Here is a 21,342-nt window from a genome sequence, read left to right as displayed (position 1 = left end):
ATATTTGTTGATTCTCGCTTAGAAGAATACACCTAAATAATAGCTGTGGCTTCTGGGTCACTATCGAGTTGCTGTGGTATAGTCTGAAGAGGGACGCATATGCAAGGCATCCCAGGAATATTGCTGAACTGAAACACTGGAACAAGTTAGTGGAGGGTGAATCTGAGGGTCCTTTTACACACACAGATATCTGACCAATTTAGCTGACAGATTTTGTTTAAACCAAAGCCAGGAATGGATTTGAAAAAAGGAGGAATCTCAGTCTTTCCTTTTAAGACCTGTTTTCTGTTTATAGTCTGTTCCTGGCTTTGGCTTCAAAAATCTGTCTGATAAATTGGTCAGATATTTGTTTGTGTAAAAGGACCCTAAAGGCTATGAAATTCAAGATATCATCTACATTTTCTCTCTGCACTATAGATGTTTACTTAAGGTGCTCAATAAAACAATGAACAGTACAAATGTTTGCATGTTATTAGTGAAGTTCAATTGTGTTTGTTTAATCATCTATCTAATCATAGATAACAATCAAACCATCATTTTATTTGAAATCAATGCAAAGATCCAAGTTTATTTTTTTATGCAACTATAGCTAATAAAATGTGAGGTAGGCAGGTACACCGATACTATTCTTATAGATATTCTCAGTATACAGAAGCCATCCCAATCGTTAAAAGGATTACAGGATACTTCAGCAACACTTTTGAACTGCTGGTTTCGCTCATGTTAACTTTTATTATAAACTTGCCAATGGCGGAAGAAGCATTACTTCCACCAAGGATGTTTACTGAACATGAACAAGAGGTTGTGTGTAAAAGCCATTAACTATAGCACTTACAGTGTGCAGTTTCTCGTCCAGTAAAGTCTGTAGGCTAGAGAACTCCCAAGTGTCGTAATATGGATTACATTAACTTCTGTAGTAAAATGGACTCAGACAACAACATAAAAAGGTTAATAAAACATCTGTACTAATCATAATGCACTGAAGAATTGTAAAGGTAATAACATTGCAGAACAGTTCCACTGCTGTTTCTGAAAAGTGGTAAATGTCATGGTTTTGATTATGGAATAACTTTGTCATCTTCTAAAAATACAGTCTGTACAGTAGAGAAAAATGTGATCTGAAAACTACTCCTCCCTTCCCCATACACGGAGACAGAGAAAATTAGTTTACTGAAAATAGCATGGACCTATTTGGGTTTAATTAAGTTAGGTGCATTACAATTTTAGTTTTGATCGCACAAATTATGTTTGAAGGGCCAGAGATTGGGATATAAATGTCATCCAGAACAATAAATACAATTAAATTTACAGGCTCGACATCTGATTTGTTAACAAGACCTCTACTCAGCAGAAGGGCATCTGACACATGTCTGTGGTCTTCCCCACAAATCTCGGAAGAACAACACTCCTAACATTGGTGATCTCCAGTCTAGATCTCTTCCAACTTCTATAAAACATGGATCTGTGGTCTGGATGTATCAATAAATAATAGAAAATTGAACAGTGGAAAACATACAAGTCTGGACTCCAGCTGCCATATTCCCAGATGTACAGATTTGTTGTATGATTATCTCTATAATTGAAAGCTAAGATTACATGAGTTATAGGGCACTCCAAACCTAAGCCATGATAAGCAAATAGTAAACCAAAGGCACAAAGCTGTGCTTATGATATCTTGTCCTTCATAGTCTTCTTACCACCTACAATATGGGACCGATACTAAATAGCTTTTTCCAATTGCTTTGACATGAAACTAAGGAGAACACATTGCATTCAAATCGATACAGAAGCCACTGATTTCAATACAAGGTGTATACATCATTATACCCCCCCCCCCCCCTCCAATCTAGAATTATAGCATTTACCAATAGACCAACTAATAGTTTGCTTAATCACTTTGTTCCTGATTTTGGTGAATTTTTTAGGCCATGCCCACATTTATACCACCTTTTTGGACCCCGTGGAAATGTGTTTCGAGACTTAAAAGTGTCGCTAGATTAAAAAAAGAATTAAAACATGCCATTGCTGGCCTAAATTCTAGGACTCACCTGAATCCTTTTTCTCACTCATATCAATGTGTGTGACGTCTTTCTGGTCTAGGACCTGTGATGCTCCCAAACTATGGTCCACTTGTCTGTCACCTGTGACCAATCAACTCTACATGTCTTTCCTAGTGGCTACCTCTCACTACCCCGACCCCACTTTTTTTTGAAACATGGAAGCTGAGGAGGAGGATAGAGGAAGAGAACATGGAGGCTGAGGAGGAGGATCAGGGCAGAGAGGCTGAGGAAAAGGGGTGTCCAGCTCAATGTGAAGCCCCCTTGCAGCCTGGAATAAGAAGGAGCCAGCCTGGCAGAGTACAGAGGAAGGGGAACACAGTGCCAAGAAAGGCGGTAAAGGCAGCCCGAGAAACTACAAGAAATGGATCTGGTACCAGCCCAACACAATACAGGAGGGGAATGAACTGGCTTGACGCAGTGCAGAGGATGAAGGAGGAGCCATACCAACACAGTACAGAAAGAGAAGAAGCCAGCCCGGATGAGTGCAAGGGAAGGAGGAGGAGCCAGTCCAACAGAGTACAAAAAGGGAAGTAGCCAGCCCAATATAGTACAGAAGGGGAAGAAGCCAGCGCAATCTTACCCCCATATAGTAGCAATATAGATATTACAGTACAGTTTCATCCAGTGACTGACAGGTGATGTGTTCTCTAGGTGAAGTTCTTTCCTTTTCTTGTCCATCTAGTTCAGATATGAGGACTTTTTCCGGCCAAACCATAAATTGCAAAACCATACATTTAAAAAGTATTCATGCCCTTTGGACTCTTGTACAATTCTGCACATTACACTCACAATGTATTTTATTTGTGAAAAACCAACATAAAGTAGCAAATAATTGTAAGGAAAACAATGTTTTGTTTTTTCCATAAAAATGTGGAAAGTGTAGCATGCATTTATATGCAGCCCCCTTAAGTCGGTACTTTGTAGGACTATGCAAAAGAAGAGCCCGTGGAGCCTCACTGCCGTCTGCTAGTGAAAGCGCTCAATGCATTGAAGTCTCAGGTGCATTGCCCCCTGGGAAACATGAATATGCAAAAGAAGAGCCCGTGGAGCCTCATCAAAGAGTCTCAAAACACAGGACTAGCCAGATATCCCTCCGGGAAGGACCAAGCCAAGGGGTAGCTCCTGTAAGGAAACCACCAAAACCACCATATTAAGTGGCCCTATAAGTCAATGTAATGACAAGGGAAAAACCAAGGCTAGGTAACCATCCACATACAGCTGTTTTGGGGTGTTGCCCCTCATCAGTGTGGAGCAGGATTCTGGCTAGGTGGGAGCAATGCCTAGTAGAGCCATAAGAGAAACAGATCGCTGATCTCAGGGAGACCAGCCAAACGACAACACAGCCGGCTGTTAGTGAAAGCGCTCAATGCAGTAAAGTCCTAGGTGCATTGCCCCCTGGGAAACATGAATATGCAAAAGAAGAGCCCGTGAAGCCTCATCAAAAAGTCTCAAAACACAGGACTAGCCAGATATACCTCCGGGAAGGACCAAGCCAAGGGGTAGCTTCTGTAAGGAAACCACCATATTAAGTGGCCCTATAAGTCAATGTAATGACAAGGGAAAAACCAAGGCCAGGTTACCATCCACATACAGTTGTTTCGGGGTGTTGTCCCTCATTAGCGTGGAGCAGGATTCTGGCTAGGTGGGAGCAATGCCTAGTAGAGCCATAAGAGAAACAGATCGCTGATCTCAGGGAGACCAGCCAAACGACAACACTGCCGGCTGTTAGTGAAAGCGCTCAATGCAGTAAAGTCCTAGGTGCATTGCCCCCTGGGAAACATGAATATGCAAAAGAAGAGCCCGTGGAGCCTCATCAAAGAGTCTCAAAACACAGGACTAGCCAGATATACCTCCGGGAAGGACCAAGCCAAGGGGTAGCTTCTGTAAGGAAACCACCATATTAAGTGGCCCTATAAGTCAATGTAATGACAAGGGAAAAACCAAGGCCAGGTTACCATCCACATACAGTTGTTTCGGGGTGTTGTCCCTCATCAGCGTGGAGCAGGATTCTGGCTAGGTGGGAGCAATGCCTAGTAGAGCCATAAGAGAAACAGATCGCTGATCTCAGGGAGACCAGCCAAACGACAACACTGCCAGCTGCTAGTAAAAGCGCTCAATGCAGTGAAGTCCTAGGTGCATTGCACCCTGGGAAATATGAATATGCAAAAGAAGAGCCCGTGGAGCCTCATCAAAGAGTCTGAAAACACAGGATGTGGATGGCATGTGGATGGTAACCTGGCCTTGGTTTTTCGCTTGTCATTACATTCGACTTATAGGGCCACTTAATATGGTGGTTTTGGTGGTTTCCTTACAGGAGCTACCCCTTGGCTGGGTCCTTCCCGGAGGGATATCTGGCTAGTCCTGTGTTTTGATACTCTTTGATGAGGCTCCACGGGCTCTTCTTTTGCATATTCATGTTTCCCAGGGGGCAATGCACCTAGGACTTCACTGCATTGAGCGCTTTCACTAGCAGCCGTCAGTGTTGTCATTTGGCTGGTCTCCCTGAGATCAGTGATCTGTTTCTTTTATAGTACTTTGTAGGATGACCTTTCAGTATTAAAGTGTCACTGTCGTTATAAATTTCATAGGTTTCATTTTTCTCCATGGTTCTTCCCTAAAGCCAAAGTTACATAACTTAATATAAAGGTATCGTCAATTCTGTGGCCTTACTATACATTTTTCCCCTGCTATGGCCACCGGAAGTGTTGTAGTCCATTCTTTTCTGCTCTTGTCATGACCCGCTGTATATTCCTTGCAGCTATCTTGAGTTGTGACGTGGATCTTTGTCAGTCTTTCGGGCGTTCCTGCAGCTACTACCGCCTCTCCCTCCTGTAGCTAGTAATACTAGCTAAGACACACTGTGGTAGGTGTTTCCTCTCTCATGCACATACTGTATTCTAATGGGAGAGGAAACTGATTTGTGGGCGTGACAAAGGGGGCGGACTGTTGGCACACGGGATGCTGGGAATTGTAGACACAGAACTGTGCGCAGTTCTGTGCCAGAACAGGAAGTTCAGCGGACAGCAGTTTTCTCTAAACAGCGTTTGGGGGGCATCCAAGAGCAGGGCTTTGGGGCTCAAATCATCCACAGGCATAATGTAAAATGCAAGACAAACCACCAATGTTCTCTTAAAATTCCAGTTTTTATTTTTGCATAAAATTTTACAATGAAGGTCAAGCTAATGGTTAATACAAGTCATTTCGAAGTATACAGAATAAGGTGCACTTCAGGACAGCTGTGTCCAAGGCTTAACAGAGTCCAACAGCAAACAAAGAGGCGAAGATGAAGAAAAGATACTTACAAGTTGCAGCATCTGCAAAATAATTCTTTGAACTGGTCAAAATAAAACATATATCTAATTTCAAGATCTTTTTCTTAAAATTAGGTGTTAATGAATTAAACCAAGTGGTTGGATGTAAGGTCATATAGATACACACATTGGGGGACATTTATCAAAGGGAGTAAAATTTAGACTGGTGAAAACTGCCCACAGCAACCAATCACAGCTCAGCTTTCAGCTCTGGTAACATGATAGAGGAGCTGTGATTGGTTGCTGGGCCCAGTTTGCACCAGTCTAAATTTTAAACCCTTTGATAAATCTCCCCCATTGTCTTATGAAGATATGACCTGTCACTGCTATCCTTACCAGACCATAGAATCCTACTCACTTTTTAACGTATTGTAATATTTCTAAATGTAGTAGCCGGCACTTTGGAAACATGCAACTTCATTATTTGTAAGTTAAAGGGAATCTATCCGCTGGCTGATCAATTCTAATAGGGGACATTATAAAAATGTATGGGAACCAATGGCGGTCCACTGGCTGTTTATGTATTGTATAGATATGCTAATTCAGTGCACTGGAAGTGATCATTTACCCCTCAGTACACCAAAAAGGTCACCCAGTAGCTCCTGTAGTAAACCCCTGAATGAATACTGGGGCTGATCCTTCAGGACATCTCATACATAAAACAGTCCACTGGAGCCTCATAGTAGAAGTACCATGCATCTCTTTGTAACATTTCCTATGAGAACTGATCAGCGGGTTAGGATACCCTAACTTGTTGATATATTTATTTACAAGAAGGACTGGGAATTTCTTTAAAGGAAAGTTAGGAGCAGATATACTTTACCATGGACTAACATCCTCACACCTGAAGTGATAAAATATAATAGAATACAGGTTGTACAGTGCTGTAAGATAAACTGCAGGCAAAAAGAAACTAAAAACAATTGTTTATATGAAATATCTGAAACCAGGCTAAAATAACTTATTTTGCACTTTATACCTGAAGTTCTGTAACACTGTAATTTATAAATCCCTGCATGTAATTTTCAAGAACACTTACACACCAGACACTGTACAATAAAGTAACTACAGTACCTGAACCTCTCTCGCTATGTCACATTGACAGGAATTTAGGAAGCTGTGGTATAGCATGTGGTTTGGTTGGGCCCAGACAGTGAGAAGATGCTTTAGCATTTGTTTGTTTAAACATTTTTCAAATAAGGACATACAGAGCTAAATTAACTTACAGGGGATTATCTGGAGGGTGAAAATATTTTGTTGGGTGTGGGCTATAAAAAAAAAAAAAAAAAACCCCAACAACAACATACTTACCTACCTTGGTGCTCTGGGGATTCCACTGTGTCATCATCAGTAGAGATGATCGAACAGGGCCAAGGTTCAGGTTCATATGAACCATCGGCATTTGACTCCCGCTGCCTTCCCGTTCCGTGGGGAAGGTGGAGACAGCCTGAGTACTGCCTGAAAAACAGGGATACAGCCTAGGTAATAGGCCTTTTTTCGGGCGGTACTCAGGCTGTCTCCACCTTCCCCACGGAACGGGAAGGCAGCGGGAGTCAAATGTCGATGGTTCGTATGAACCTGAACCTCTGCCCTGTTCGATCACCTCTAATCATCAGAAGATGAGCTCTTAAAGGTGTTATTTATGATTAGAAAAACATGACCATTTTCCTTTAGAAACAGCATGAAATTTGTTTCTAGTTTGGAAGTGGATCTGCATTATGGCTTATTCATTTCAATGGAACCAAGTTGCAAAACCGCACCCAAACTGGAGACAAGAGTCATGCTGTTTCTGGAAGAAAAGGGAAATGTTTTCTAATCATGAATAATTCCTTTAAATAACAGAATGCTTAGCCAATCACTGACTGCATTTATATCGCACCTTTCTTATGGTCCTTTTACACGGAACGATTTATCGTTCGAATTTGAGTAATAACGATCAAATTCGAACGATAATCGTACGTGTAAACGCAGCGAACGATCAAACGACAAGCGATAAATCGTTCATTTTGATCTTTTAACATGTTCACAAATCATCGTTGATCGTTCGCAAAAAATTCGCAGATCGTTCAGTGTAAACAATCTTTCAACGATTTCACCTATGTGTGAGATAGGCTTAAACGATCGCAAAACGATCGCATAGCGAATTTTCTGTACGATTTTCCGTCTAAATGCTGATCGTTATAAAAAAAAAAACCTTGTTCATTCAAAATCGTTAATCGTACGATCGGGCGAATTATCGCTCTGTGTAAAAGTACCATTAGTGACTGGCTGAGTGGGCTGTTAATACAATGAACAGCTTAAAAGCATTAAGTACTGTGAGCTGAAGGGCCTGGATGGCAGCACAGAAAAAGCTGTGTAAAAACCGAGGTAGGTGAGTAAGTGGGATTTTTCTTTTCAGCCTGCACCAAGCAACATAAGCTTTTTTTTATGCTCAAGATAACCCCTTTAATAATAATAATATTTATTTGTATAGTGCCAACACATTCCACAGTGCACCCCTTTAAAGTATTAGGCCCTCAAATAACTTGTTTATTTCCTGACCCATATGAGTATGACCTATGAGTATGGTTCCAATGCAAAATAGGAAATAATTACAGCCACATCTGAACTTAGGTTCTAAAGAGCACGTTGTACAAAAAAAATCTCAATCTCTTCTACCTGTTTACTAAAGTAATGGAGCCCAGTAACTGAGCTCAGTGTAGCCTGAAGATTTTAGGTCTTTCCCTCCCTTTCCATGTAATTTAGGAGTGAGAGCGAGAGTGATTGACAAAGTGGCCTGTTAGAGGCCACTCTGCCTGTCAATCACTCTCGCAGAGAGCACTGACAGGCAGAAAGCCATACTAGGAGCCAGATGCCTAGTCACGGCTCTCCCCCTGCCTCACGCACAACTAAAAAGTGATTTACCTGAAGCTACGGAGCCTGGAACTGCTGACATGGTAGGAGACTCGGCTGCAAGGTCTGTGCAGCCGTTCTGGGAGCCTAATCAGCGCAAATGTGCTGAATGGCTCCCTTTAACGATTATCCTAATTAATTGTAGAGTGAAGATCTAAACTGTCTCAGAGTCTGATGCCAGCAGTTCCGAATTCTGTCCCATAGCACATTGTCCGTGTACGGACCGTTATTGTGGAACATGTGAATGCCCCCTTACTAGTTTTTCAATCTGGGCACTAACAATGTGGTATCCTCCACTTTTTTTTTTTTTTTTCAAATTTCTTTTTATTTATATTTTATCCATTTACAGAATACTTCTCTAAGCCTTATAGAGGTATACATGTCTGTATATAATTCAAGATCTTTTTCCAGTATGCAAGTAACTAGAAGTGTCAAGATAGAGTTACTTTATTTAACATGGAAAACACCCCCATTATACATCTTATTCAGTTCAGGTCAATCAATCCAAGACTAAAATAAATGCTACCTCAGCTTACTGACTATGCTATACCTAAAACAAACTAAGAAAAATTAAAAGAGCTCTACATGAAATAGTCAGTTCTTACTCACATACACACTCAAAGCCATCATCAATAAGTGATGGCAATATGGTTCAATTCTATCAGTCTGCAATACGAGATGAATGATAAACTTCAATGCATAGATTCAAATCATTCAAGTTTTTTTTGTATAAAACAAAAGAATAAAAGAAAAAACCCTGACACCCCTGTGGCTTGGGCCAATCTAAGTACTACGGGTACTGCAATGCTCTGCTACCCTGTTCCTAAAAGCTGTATGGGTCAATGCCCAGGGTAAGTGAGCACCGATCTGCTAGCTTGCTTACAGAGCCTATTACATAGCTCGATAACTATGAGATCAGGGCTGCACAGACATTGTTAGAGATGTCTATGCAGCCCTTGCTTTGCAGGGGTACTCAGCGTCAGTATATAGAAAATAGTAAAGAAGTTGTAATTTGAAAAAAAAAAAACATTTGACACAATTAAGAGACAAATCAAGTTTTAGTCAACTGGGTTCTGGGTGCTCAGACCCCCACTAAGGGCCCTATTACATGGCCCCACATTAAGAGCAAGTGGGCGCTGACTTGTCAGGTCGGAGTTTGCTTGCTCCCTATTCCCCGCTTGAAGTCGACACTTTTACAAGCACTGACAGCAATTGTGGGAGGGGGGCGAGAGGTGCTATCCACACAATCTTTAGATCGTCCGGGTAGTCCATAGGACCTATTACTCAAAGCGATGGTCAGCAGACTATCGCTATGGTTATCAGGATTTTAGGTCATGGGGTGGAGGGGCTTGTTTTTTGTTTTTATCATATTTAAAGGAGACAGAAGCCAGTATGGTTGTGCTTGAATATGATTGATCAACAGTCAATAACTAATTTAAATAAACATATAAACAAGTCGTTCAGCCGATGGGCCAACTTACAAAGGCATATACCCTGCTCTGAACAAACTTCTAGGAGTAAGAGCAGAGAGCAACAGAGTAGTTTAGAGTGGAGCACCGTTTAGAGTAGCTACATCTGCAACGATCAGCTGGTCATAGAGCAGGTTTCAGTTTAAAGAAGATGTCCGCGCGCCTGACTGAGCTCCCCCGGCCGGCTGCTTCCTGGTCTGAGCGAGGATCGGTTTGTGAGCGGACCCCAGGGCTGGAGCCGGGGAGGTAGGTGCATGTATTTAGGTTTAGCCACCTCCTCCCCGGCTCATTGAAAAAATGCCAAACTGCCCCTAACATACTAGGGGTGTCTAGTTGGGGTAACTCCTTTAGGAAAAGCATTATATAATATAGCAAAAACTCCAGATACTTGATATACATTTTGTTCTGTTACTGTAGTAAACGTGTGTAAATATGTGCCTACATTTAGGATAGAATTTTCACGACATGCCCTAAAAAAATAAAATAAATAAAATAAAACGGCTATAAAGATGCCTCTGTTTGACACAAAACACAAAGATACAGACAGCAGTGTTGCTATTGAGCTAGTACGGAACATAACTGAACAATGAGCCTTTAACACAGTTTCCAAGTAATGGAAATGTAACAGTGCAATAAATCAGAAGAAAAAATGACACCTAGGAGTATATGTCTGTAGCAAGAAGTACTATAAACACTGTGCAACCAACAATACTGAATGCGGCTTTTCATGTATGTCAGCCATCTGTACATGTTAAAGGTTGGATAATTCATCTGAAGTGATTCCTGCAGGGGGAAAAAACATGCAACGTAAGCTGGAGAACAAATGGCTGCACTTTATATGCCCAAAGCACGACCCAACAAGAAGTCCTCTCGAGCCAGCAATGGCTATATTGTTTTTAATGGCTCAAGTAACCCTTGTCTAACTATCTCTTAATGCTTTATTAACCAGACTGTTAACATTCCTTATGTCTCTGTGCACTTTTTAAACAAGTCCGTGAGACTTCAGAATCGGAAAATCCTTCATCTTCTACTGCTAAGGTTTCAAAGTCTGCAGCAGGGTCTGGGAGATCAGGGTCAGCTTCATCGTTGCTCTCGGCACTGTAATCCACTTCTTCCGGGAAACGAGGCTCATCATCTTCCAAAACATATGTAGTCGGACTGAAATAAAAAATAAATATATAAATTAAAATAAAATTTGCTTTTCTACTTGCTGTGTATTTAAAAGGGAACAAAACGCCTGTTATGCTGTGGGAATGTGCTGTAGCAGCGTCCAGCACACTTCCCAAAGATGCTTTTACACCCCCCCCCCTCCCTGGACTGTACAACCCGAAAATTTACTTTATAAACTTGACGCCCTGTATTTAAAGTGCCCCCAAGTAGTCATCAGGGCGGTGAGCCGACGGCAAGTAGTCACTGTCCCCTGGGCGTTCCAGAGCGGTAATAACGCCCCTCTGGGCGTGATTAGACTGCATAATTGTGGTGACATCACAAACTCATTGCTGGAGATCCACCACTATTATGCAGTCTAATCACGCCCAGAGGGGTGTTATTACCGCTCCATAATGCCCAGCTCCAAAGCTCCAATAAATGGACATGCTTCCATCTAATCATAAAAAAATCCAAAAAACTATAGAATACCTTTCTTTTTGTACTGATGATTATTGTTAGGCTGGGTTCACACTACCTATATTTCAGTCAGTATTGTGGTCCTCATATTGCAACCAAAACCAGGAGTGGATTAAAAACACAGAAAGGATCTGTTCACACAATGGTGAAATTGAGTGGATGGCCGCCATTTAATGGCAAATATCTGCTGTTATTTTAAAACAACGGCTGTTATATTGAAATAAAGGCAGTTATTTACTGTTATATGGCGGCCATCCACTCAATTTCAACATTGTGTGAACAGATCCTTTCTATGTTTTTAATCCACTCCTGGTTTTGGTTGCAATATGAGGACCACAATACTGACTGAAATATACGTAGTGTGAACCCAGCCTTAGGCTGCTTACAACTATAAGAGACCTCTGAACTAGGCCTTTTTCCTTGCTGCTCTATGTCAGACCTGAAATGTTTGATAACCAAGCACTAGCTGGGTCCCATGAGTTTCGGATTAAAGGAATTTTACTGCACTAACATAAGTGTTATTAGTGAGAAATGTCCATGATGTTCCTTGAAGCCTCTGGGCACAAAAGAGTTTGCTTTGAAAAGAAAGACACAAGCTCTCTACACCCAGTTTCATTGCTCTCCTGTGGGGCTAGATAAACATATTTGCTGAGAAGCTTTAAGTGCTTCTAAATATTTCATCGGATAAGTATCTCAGACAAGCTTCTACAGCCTGCTACATCTTCATTTTATTCCTAATCAAATAATACACATTGTATTGATCTAAAACATTGTGCACGGATGAGTTTCAAGCATCCAAATATATTAACAGACAGCCATAGAAATGGCCAGGTCTGAAGACGAGCATGTCTAGAAACTACTTATCCAAGTCATGTTGGAAAAATAAGAGCAAGATAAGTAAGAAACCAAAAGAAAAAAAATTAAATTTACATGTATTCACAATGTTAGGCCATGTTCACACAATGTAAGTAAAGTATTAATCACGGCTTTTGTTGCCGCTTTGCAACACGGCCGTGATTAATATTTTACTTACATTATGTTGCAGCTAGAGGGAATCCCGGACGGAGTGTATACACATTTCAGTTTTATGCAGCCTCTATTCATTGACTAGCGGATGCAGAGAACCTGTCAGTTCACACAATGGCTCCGACGGCACGCTCCATTGTGTGCAGCAGGAAATTTGGATGCGGGTGCACACTAATGCGCCTGCATCCGAATTCAGCTCAAGTGAAGATCATCCGGCTGGTACTGCAGTACCGTCCAGGATGATCTTCTCAGACACCGGTCGTTCTGTGACACGGACAGTCGGTCACAGAACGGACAGTGTCTTACACCATGTGAACATGGCCTTATTCTGTATGTGCAATTAAAAAAAAAGACGGATGGCACCTTCCCCAGGAGTCAATTTGTAGGTGGTGCATATGGCAAGTAGCAGTTAATAATAATACGTATGTATGCTGACACATATCAAAAATAATTGCAAATGTTACAACAAAAGGCTCTAAATTGGATAGATGGATATTAGAGATAAGTGAATCTAGAGCACGCTCAGGTACAACTGGTGGCTGCAGGAGTAGGAAGTCTTGGAAAACATGAAAACAGGCTATGGCTCCATCCAACGATAATCAAATGCCACACGCTCGAACAAACCCGAGCGTTCAAGATTCACTCATCTCTAATAGATATTCGTATGATGAAAGAGATAGATAGATAATAGACAGACAGACAGACAGACACTTTATTAACTTGGTGCCTATTGTACCTGGCTCACATGTCATGTTTTTACACTTTTCTGTATTTTATATGGACCCACTCTGTGGGATCTGACATGTTCTTCCCTGCATTATATAGACAATCCCTGAGCACCAAGTAATGCTTAATTCTCTTCTATGGTAGTGCTGCTGAGGAACGGAATACTTATTGATAGGTTTCCCCACAGATTACCGCTGACCACTGGAGGTCCCAGCAAGGGGGACATTTTGTGACCAGCTTATTGTTAAAGGACCCTCCTAACAAGTAAAATAATGGTGGATCCCACACCCAAAACATACAGGTAGGCAAGTTTAGATTGTGAGACCTAATGGGGACAGAAACCATCATTCACTAATTGCTGCAGAATCAGTTGGCGCTATACAAATAAAAGCATTAGATCAATACCTGAACCACAAAGGATCAGCACATTGCACACCACAGGTAAGCAACAGGGACTACAAATGTGCCCATTGATGCACTATTGATTGGGCTACCACCTATGGATTGGGTTACCACCTATACTACTGACCAAAAGGCACCAGATAGCGAATGTATCGAATGTATCGTCCTCACCACTCTCTACTATATCTGAATAAATGTTTAATATACAAAGTAAGGTTTCAAGGTAAATCCTGGGACACTTCAATCCTAATGATAATCATATCATGCCGGCCGCTATATTTCACTATTTATAGCTCCTATACTGTGAGACATGTATCACTGAGTCAACGTTTGTGGGATTGATAGCAAATGGCAAGTTATGCTTCGGAGTAAAACCTATGTGTTATTAATCATCCACAAGAGATTGGGACCATGAAAAATCCAGCATCCACAATATGTAGCTATTTAATCTCCCATAATGTACTGGAAGTTTGAAAGCTCTTTTACATTAGGTTTTAATGCATTTTGCACATGCTTGCTTTTATTGCAAATCATAACTTTCTCCTGAACACACAGTGAAGCTCTCATAAAACCCAGGCACATTTAAATCATCTCTTTATGCTCTGCCTGTATAGACTTGTAGGTTTTTTGTGGGTCAGCACATTTCAGAGGCTGGTCTGAATCCAATCACCCCAACAATGGATCTTTACTTATCAATGTTACTGTATATCTTAGTGATACAGTGTTACATTACAAGATGGGAAATATCCTAGGTACGTCCAGATGGGGTGCAAATGCTGGTCTGCAGTAATGAAAATGAACCAGGGGAACCCATCATTTCACTCTCACTGAGCCAATTTTTGGATGGGTAGACTGCATCATTGAACCCTTGGTAATAGATACAGCTAGCTACCTTCAGGACACAACTCATCTATTCAACTAACCAGCAGCAATAGGTCCCCTTCCAGAAGAAACCATACAAGCACCCATGGACGTGAAATCTTTGTATTACAATCCCACCCCAGGATGGATTAAAGGCCCGCTTAGTGTCATAGAAAATAACAGTATTGACACAGTCTGTTCTGGAGCTTATAAAACTTTACCCATAATTACTTTTTCATTTGGTGACAGTATTTACTTACAATGGACCAGAATACTGATGGGAAGCAAATAGCACCACATTAGGCTAGTGATTGCCTTAAAGAAGTAGTTCACAAAATTTTTTTATTTGCCCCCTCGCTGGGGGCTGCCGCACTTTCATAGAGAATGCATTGTAAAGCATGACTTCCAGCGTTCAATCACAGGAGATAGAAGAGGGGTCACAGCAGAGGATGACGTGAGCGTGCAGCGGATTTGAACGGCGCCGTGGGACCAGAACGAAGAAGCGCCGCGGGACACCAATCACCTGTGGTGAGTATACGCACCAGTGCCTAGCATGGGGGGCCAGTAAAAAAGTTTATGTGAACTGCTTCTTAAAGATCTACCATGATTCCATTTTTTACACCCATTGATTTATTCACTTTTAATGATTGCTATTAAAAGGCTATGTTTTATTTGTTTGGGAGTGGGAAAAACACGGATTGCTGGATACTATAACCTCACTCTGATCTCACCCTCTACCTTTCCTGTTATCTGGGATTGTATGTTTCAATCCTGAGCCTGCCAAAATACCCAATGGTCAATAGTTATATATCAGTGAAAGGGAACCCATGGCCTCCCAACAGATCCAGGCTTAGGCTGGGTTCACACTACGTATATTTCAGTCAGTATTGTGGTCCTCATATTGCAACCAAAACCAGGAGTGGATTGAATACACAGAAAGGATCTGTTCACAAAATGTTGAAATTGAGTGGATGGCTGTCATTTAATGGCAAATATTTGCTGTTATTTTAGAACAACAGCTGTTGTATTGAAATAATGGCCGTTATTTACTGTTATATGGCGGCCATCCACTCAATTTCACCATTGTGTGAACAGATCCTTTCTGTGTTTTTAATCCACTCCTGGTTTTGGTTGCAATATGAGGACCACAATACTGACTGAAATATACATAGTGTGAACCCAGCCATAATGTGAATTGAAATTTTGCAACAGCTAGAGGTGCGTAGCTTCCCCTCCCATGTTTTATAGGAGATGGGGGGGGCATAGGTAGAGAAGAGTAATTTCATGATACATTCGTGTTTTAGTTTAGATCACTTAGCTCAGAATATTATGTAAATACGATAAGAATGAAAGCAGAACCCTTTTGTCTTTGTGATTAGAGAATATATATTTTATTGATGCTTTGCTTGGAAGAGGCCACCATCGTATATCAAAGTAAATGCTCTTGCAGTGTTGACTTAAATTGCTTTGATTAAAGGTTACACCGAGCCGCTCCTCTGCTGGTTTTAATGAATCAAGATATTCTATACAACTCTTCAGTTTGTTTGCTTTTTATATAAGATTAAAGAGCCAAGACAGACAGTTATCTTTGTTGTAGAATGAAATCAGCAATATAACGCTGATCTCATCTAATACATCAACTTCCCAGAGTCTGAGAAAAACTTTCTTATGCATAATGTATTGCTCGAGACTAGCAGTACTGTTTTAGGTCAGATAATATTGGCTAAGGGGGGGGGGGGGGCGTAGTACACTGTAATAAAATTACTTCTGTGTCTGCTGCATAAACCATATAACTAAGCTTTTAAAATATCTTAAAGGGGTACTGTGGGCAGGAGGTCTTTTATCAGTATTAATGGGTAGGGGGTGGATGAAAACAATGACATCCACTTACCTCCCTGGCTCCAGTGCCGGGGCCTGCATAACGCTCCTTTGGTCCCTTCCTGGACTGAGATGTGGCATCAGGCCTGCTCAGCCATTCAGTGGATGTAGTGGTGTCCTTCCCCTGTCTTAAAGGGGTAGTGTGGGCCGGAGGCCTTTTTTCAGTACTGCTGGGTAGGGGGTGGATGAAGACAATGACATCCACTTACCTCCCTGGCTCCAGCGATGGGGCCTGCATAGCGCTCCTTTGGTCCCTGGTCGCTTCCTGGTCTGAGATACGACTGAGATGTGACGTTTCAGCCCTGCTGTGCAGGGGTGAGATGTAACATCTCAAGTCCCTTCTCAGACCAGGAAGCAGCCAAAGCCAGGGGAACAAAGCAGCATGATGCAGGCCCCAGTGCTGGAGCCAAGGAGGTAAGTGGATCTCATTGTTTTCATCCACCCAGTTTCTCGGCGATACTGAAAAGCCTCCCGCTCACAGTACCCCTTTAACTATGGTATAAGGGTCCTGTTACAAGGCCCAATATAGGACAGTGCAAGGACGCAGGCGAGCACCGTTCATTTGCAGTTCCTTCAGAAGGCACGATCAAACACACACTGGGACGCACAAACAATTACGATTTCCTCCTGCATCTGTTTTAACACGGCAGATTTGCCGGATTTATGTAGCATGTCAATAAATGTGACGTTAGACACGGGGTGTGGATTTAGGCAGGACTGGTGTACAGATACAACTGTCTTGATAAATTTATATATTTGTGTTGGATGAATGTTTATGTGTAGCATGTGAGTATGTAGTGCATGTGTGTTGTATGTCTGCTGTAGGTGTCTATGTGGGTAGTGGATATATATGGTGTAGATATGGTGAAATTTACTAAGTAAAACATTTGGTATATTAGCATAGGGGTAATAGCTAATGTCCACATTATGAAAAGTAACAATATGCAGCCAGATCACTGTTATAACAAGTATGTAACCTGTTCATTTAACCTAAAGAGGTATTTTTCTGCCTACAATTGCCAAACTCAAATGATCCTAGTGCAACCAGCTAAAAGTATACAAGCCAATCATATTAGATATATATATATATATATATATATATATATATATATATATATATATATATATATATATATATACACATATACACATACACACACACACACACACAATGTCGATCTCCAGTTAAGCACGTTGCTAAGCTTAGGGAAATGGCACTGTTATTAATGAAAAGCAGTGTTCTTTTTTGTAAATGGCTTTTTGTTAATGTAGTAATCTAAGAACCATTATAATAAATCGAGTTGTAATCACTTCATCAGGCATTAGGCTGTGTGTTTAACCTACAATATGGTTATACCTTTTAAACAGAGTTGTGTGGCTGAGTGACAAAAGTGCAATCTGTGCATTAATTATTCTCTCTATTTGCATGCTGTCCAACACTTAGAAGCATAAAGCGTAATGGGGAATTGGCATAGTTACAAACAAGGCAGCTGTTTTATACTTCTGGAGTTTCAAAGGGACAGTATGCACATAAATTCATTCTCTCTTTAAAACGGCAGAGAACTGCTGGGGTGATCAATTCCCGCAAGCGTCCCTCCATGCTATCATTTCACAGTGATCGCTGGCTTCTTTTCATAACATCAACATATTATTCACATCTGTGTCAGAGACATAGAACAGACAAGGAGGAAACAATCACACAACGTCCACTGGTTTCTTGGGGTATAATAAAACCCCACAAGCTGTCAATGCCACTGGACGGCTACACGGAAAGAGTTGCCTAAGAACACGTAACACATCATAGTTCTCAGGCTTATGTTCTGGGTTGCCTCAGCTGTTCAATTTTCTGATTTGCTGTGAAAACTAAACAGTGGAAACTACACAGACATAAGGAAGTAGATAAGTCTGTCCCAGATATCGGTTTTTGAGAAGGCAATATGGAAAATGGTAGTGCGGTGGACACTGTAGTGAGGGGGATGTTGGCGGGTCTTTCTACTGATAAGTAGTGTCCTGGGTCATCATCCACCGATGCTCTGCACTTTGAAAAGTTACGATGAGGAGGACACACATTTTGTGTGCTGCAAACTGTGCCCTAGTATCCTAAAATTAGAAAAAAGGAAATTTAAACCAGCACCAGATCCCTAAAGGAGTTGTCCAGTATAAACTACTAATCTAGGATGCTGTATACCTACTGTAACTGCCCCACACTACTGCAGTTGCAGGTTTCAAGGCCACCCGCCACACTCATCTTTTGCACAACATCCGCTAGCGCGCTGCTCCCACATGAAATGGCTGCTCAGCATAAACAGCAATATATTGTGCCATAGATGACAGCAGCAGAGAGCGGGCGACAGCGGAAAGCCTGGGAATCTGCATCTGCAGTGAAGCAGGATAGGTAAGTATACAGCACTGTTATGTCCCCCCCGCAGCACTTCTCAATTACTTACCACAAAGGAAGGTGCCTTGGTGACCACTTGGTCCATAGCCATTTCCAGCACCCTAAAACCCCGGGTACCTGGCTAAACAGAAAACCCTTTGGGATGTAAAAGGTGTGGAAAAAAAAATGTACCACCTGTACTTTCATTTAACAGACACAGCAATTTATTGTCATTCTACAAGAGATTTCGGTAATTGTGGATCAACGGGTGTAGTCTACTAAGCCTAATGTGCATGTCTCTTTGATTATATAGGGAAAACGTGTAGGCAACTACGCAAGAGGATTGGAGATCACCGTGGGGACATTAGACATCAACGTGATACCTGATTGCTCGCCATGTGTGGGATATACATTATCGTGACCCAAGGTGCTTGAAGTTTCATGAGGTGGAACTAATTAGAAAGTCACCAAGATGGGGTGACCGTCACTAATGGGCCTCTCTGTCTGTCAATCATCCATGAACTGCACACTGACAGGCAGAGAGTGGTGACTAGACTAGTTGCCGCCCCTCTCCCTGCCTCACGCGGAGGAATAAAAGTACTTTTTCTCCTTACTAAAGCTACTGCTGCAGCCACGGCTGGTACGTGTTGCTCTATACTATGATTCTGGGAACCATATCAGCACAATTGTGCTGATTGGTTCCCTTTAAAATATAAGACCTACCCAAAAAATAAGCCCAAGGTCAGCTGACCAGATCCCTGACATTGGGTAGCTGAGCATCAGTAAATCAGTGTCAGACTTTTTATACTCTGCCCTACCTGCTCAACATAAGTAGGGGACATTGGATATAGGAGGACGGACGGTACTTGGGCCAACTACAGAGGGGGAGGGAGGTATACAGTATGGGGGAAAAATTACTGAAGTGGGTGTCTATAGTATGGAGGCCTAACTACAGTATAGGAGCTTAACAACAGTGAGACATACAGTATAGAAGCTAACTACTGTATAGAGTGGGGCATACTCTATACATAAGTATAGAGTATGCATAAGTATAGGGGCATACTGTGTTTCTCTAAAAATAAGACCTACCCTGAAAAATATGCCCTACCCCTTTTTTTTTTTAGAGAAAACATATAATATAAGACCCTGTCCTATTTTAGGAGAAACATAGTACTGTTACATAACCTTGCTAAACCAGAATCAAGCTGGGACAGGGGAACAACTTCCTTGTGTCCTGAAAAGCCCCAGTTCATATAACCTAATACACAGAGCGAGCCCTGCAGGAAGACTAATGTTCCCTGAACAACTAATGCTCTCTGCTGGTCTAATGATTTCACCAATTTAGAAAGTATTACTTGGGATTAAAGTAACAAAATAAAATCAGCAACATATCAATAATTCAAGGGCTGTGTTTGGTGCTTACTCACTATCTATTATACTCTGCCCAATTGAGAATCAATGTAACCATCATAGATTACTTAGAATCATCAAATGACCAGCATGTAAAGTGAAACCATAGAGCACTATAATACCATGAAGCATGGATAATTGGAGATTATTAATTTTCTTCTATTACAGCAGCTAATACAAAAGCTTTGGTTTTAGGCTATAAATAAAGTTACTTGTGTATCCTGATGTAAGATAAATGCTTTACCTTTACTGTACTGTGCGCAGAAACTTTACATTGTAGTTCATTCCTAAATAAAATGCATTTAACAACAAAGACTGAATTTCTAGCGTGCATGGGCTTCAGATTTAAATGCGTCCAGTGAAGAATTGTTTCCACTGCGTAAAACACCGTCCGTTCTCTGACCCGCCCGGGTCACAGAACAGCCAGTGTTTGTGTAGATCATCCCGGCAAATACTGCATTACCGGCCCGATGATCTTCCTTTGTGCTGAATTGGGAGCCGCACGCTCCATTGTGTAACTTGCCAGGCTTGTGCAGCTGCTATTTAATGAATAGAGGCAGCACAAAACTGACATGTCAGTTATTCGTGCTGCCACTAGGGATCCCGGCTGGAGTGTATACTATGGGGGATTTTATGAAGACCGGCCTACTTCTATTAGGCCCCACCCCCTTTTTACTGGCAGGATTCACTACGAGGTGCAAGCCTTCTGGTGAATTCGGCCGGGCGCTCGAACCTGCGTCCGGCGTACTAAATCTACACCTGCTTCCAGTAGGTGTAGATTTGGATCATGATTTACGTTAAATGAGGCGCGGGAGGAGGCCACTCCTCCTCCTCGCCTTGTTAGCCCCCCCCCCAAAGCTCCACCAGCCCACCCATCGGGCGAATGGGGCATACAGCAGACGTACGCCAGGGAGAAGGGGCGAATCTGCACCTTCTCCCTGGCGTACGCCTCGGACGCACGTTTAATAATTTTCCCCTATGTGCATACACTCTGGCCAGGATTTCCTCTAACAAGCTAAAAAATAAATAAATAAATAATTAAAAAAAAAAAAAAAAAAAAAAAAAAAGGTACAAAAAATATATATATAAAAATAAAACTTACAAAAAGTTTTGGCTTCCTGTTGAATGACTCAGAGCCAATATGTCACAGTTGCATTTCTGTAGCATTTTCTCCTTTCACCAGGCTACTTTTCTCCAGCACCCTTCCTCCTAAACATATCATTTACTAAAAACTGCTGAAAACTCATTTTGATAACTGGGGAGGGGAAGCGGGATACAAGGAGCTAGGGCCCTATTAGACATAG

General features: G+C 41.6%; 1 protein-coding gene across 6 annotated transcripts in view; it reads right to left on the bottom strand.

The window, feature by feature from the left end:
* Nucleotides 1–8,694: 8,694 nt before the first annotated feature.
* Nucleotides 8,695–21,342, bottom strand: part of AGTPBP1 (ATP/GTP binding carboxypeptidase 1) — a 96,746-nt gene continuing 84,098 nt past the window's right edge. For all 6 annotated transcript variants that reach the window (XM_069961778.1, XM_069961779.1, XM_069961775.1 and 3 more), the window contains one exon: nucleotides 8,695–10,890. In XM_069961778.1, the coding sequence (XP_069817879.1) occupies nucleotides 10,686–10,890 (205 nt within the window). In that variant the 3' untranslated portion in view covers nucleotides 8,695–10,685. The remainder of the gene's footprint in view (nucleotides 10,891–21,342) is intronic.

Source organism: Dendropsophus ebraccatus, chromosome 3, assembly GCF_027789765.1.
Source record: "Dendropsophus ebraccatus isolate aDenEbr1 chromosome 3, aDenEbr1.pat, whole genome shotgun sequence".
In the NCBI taxonomy this organism is placed as follows: domain Eukaryota; kingdom Metazoa; phylum Chordata; class Amphibia; order Anura; family Hylidae; genus Dendropsophus; species Dendropsophus ebraccatus.
This window is presented reverse-complemented; position numbering and strand designations above follow the sequence as displayed.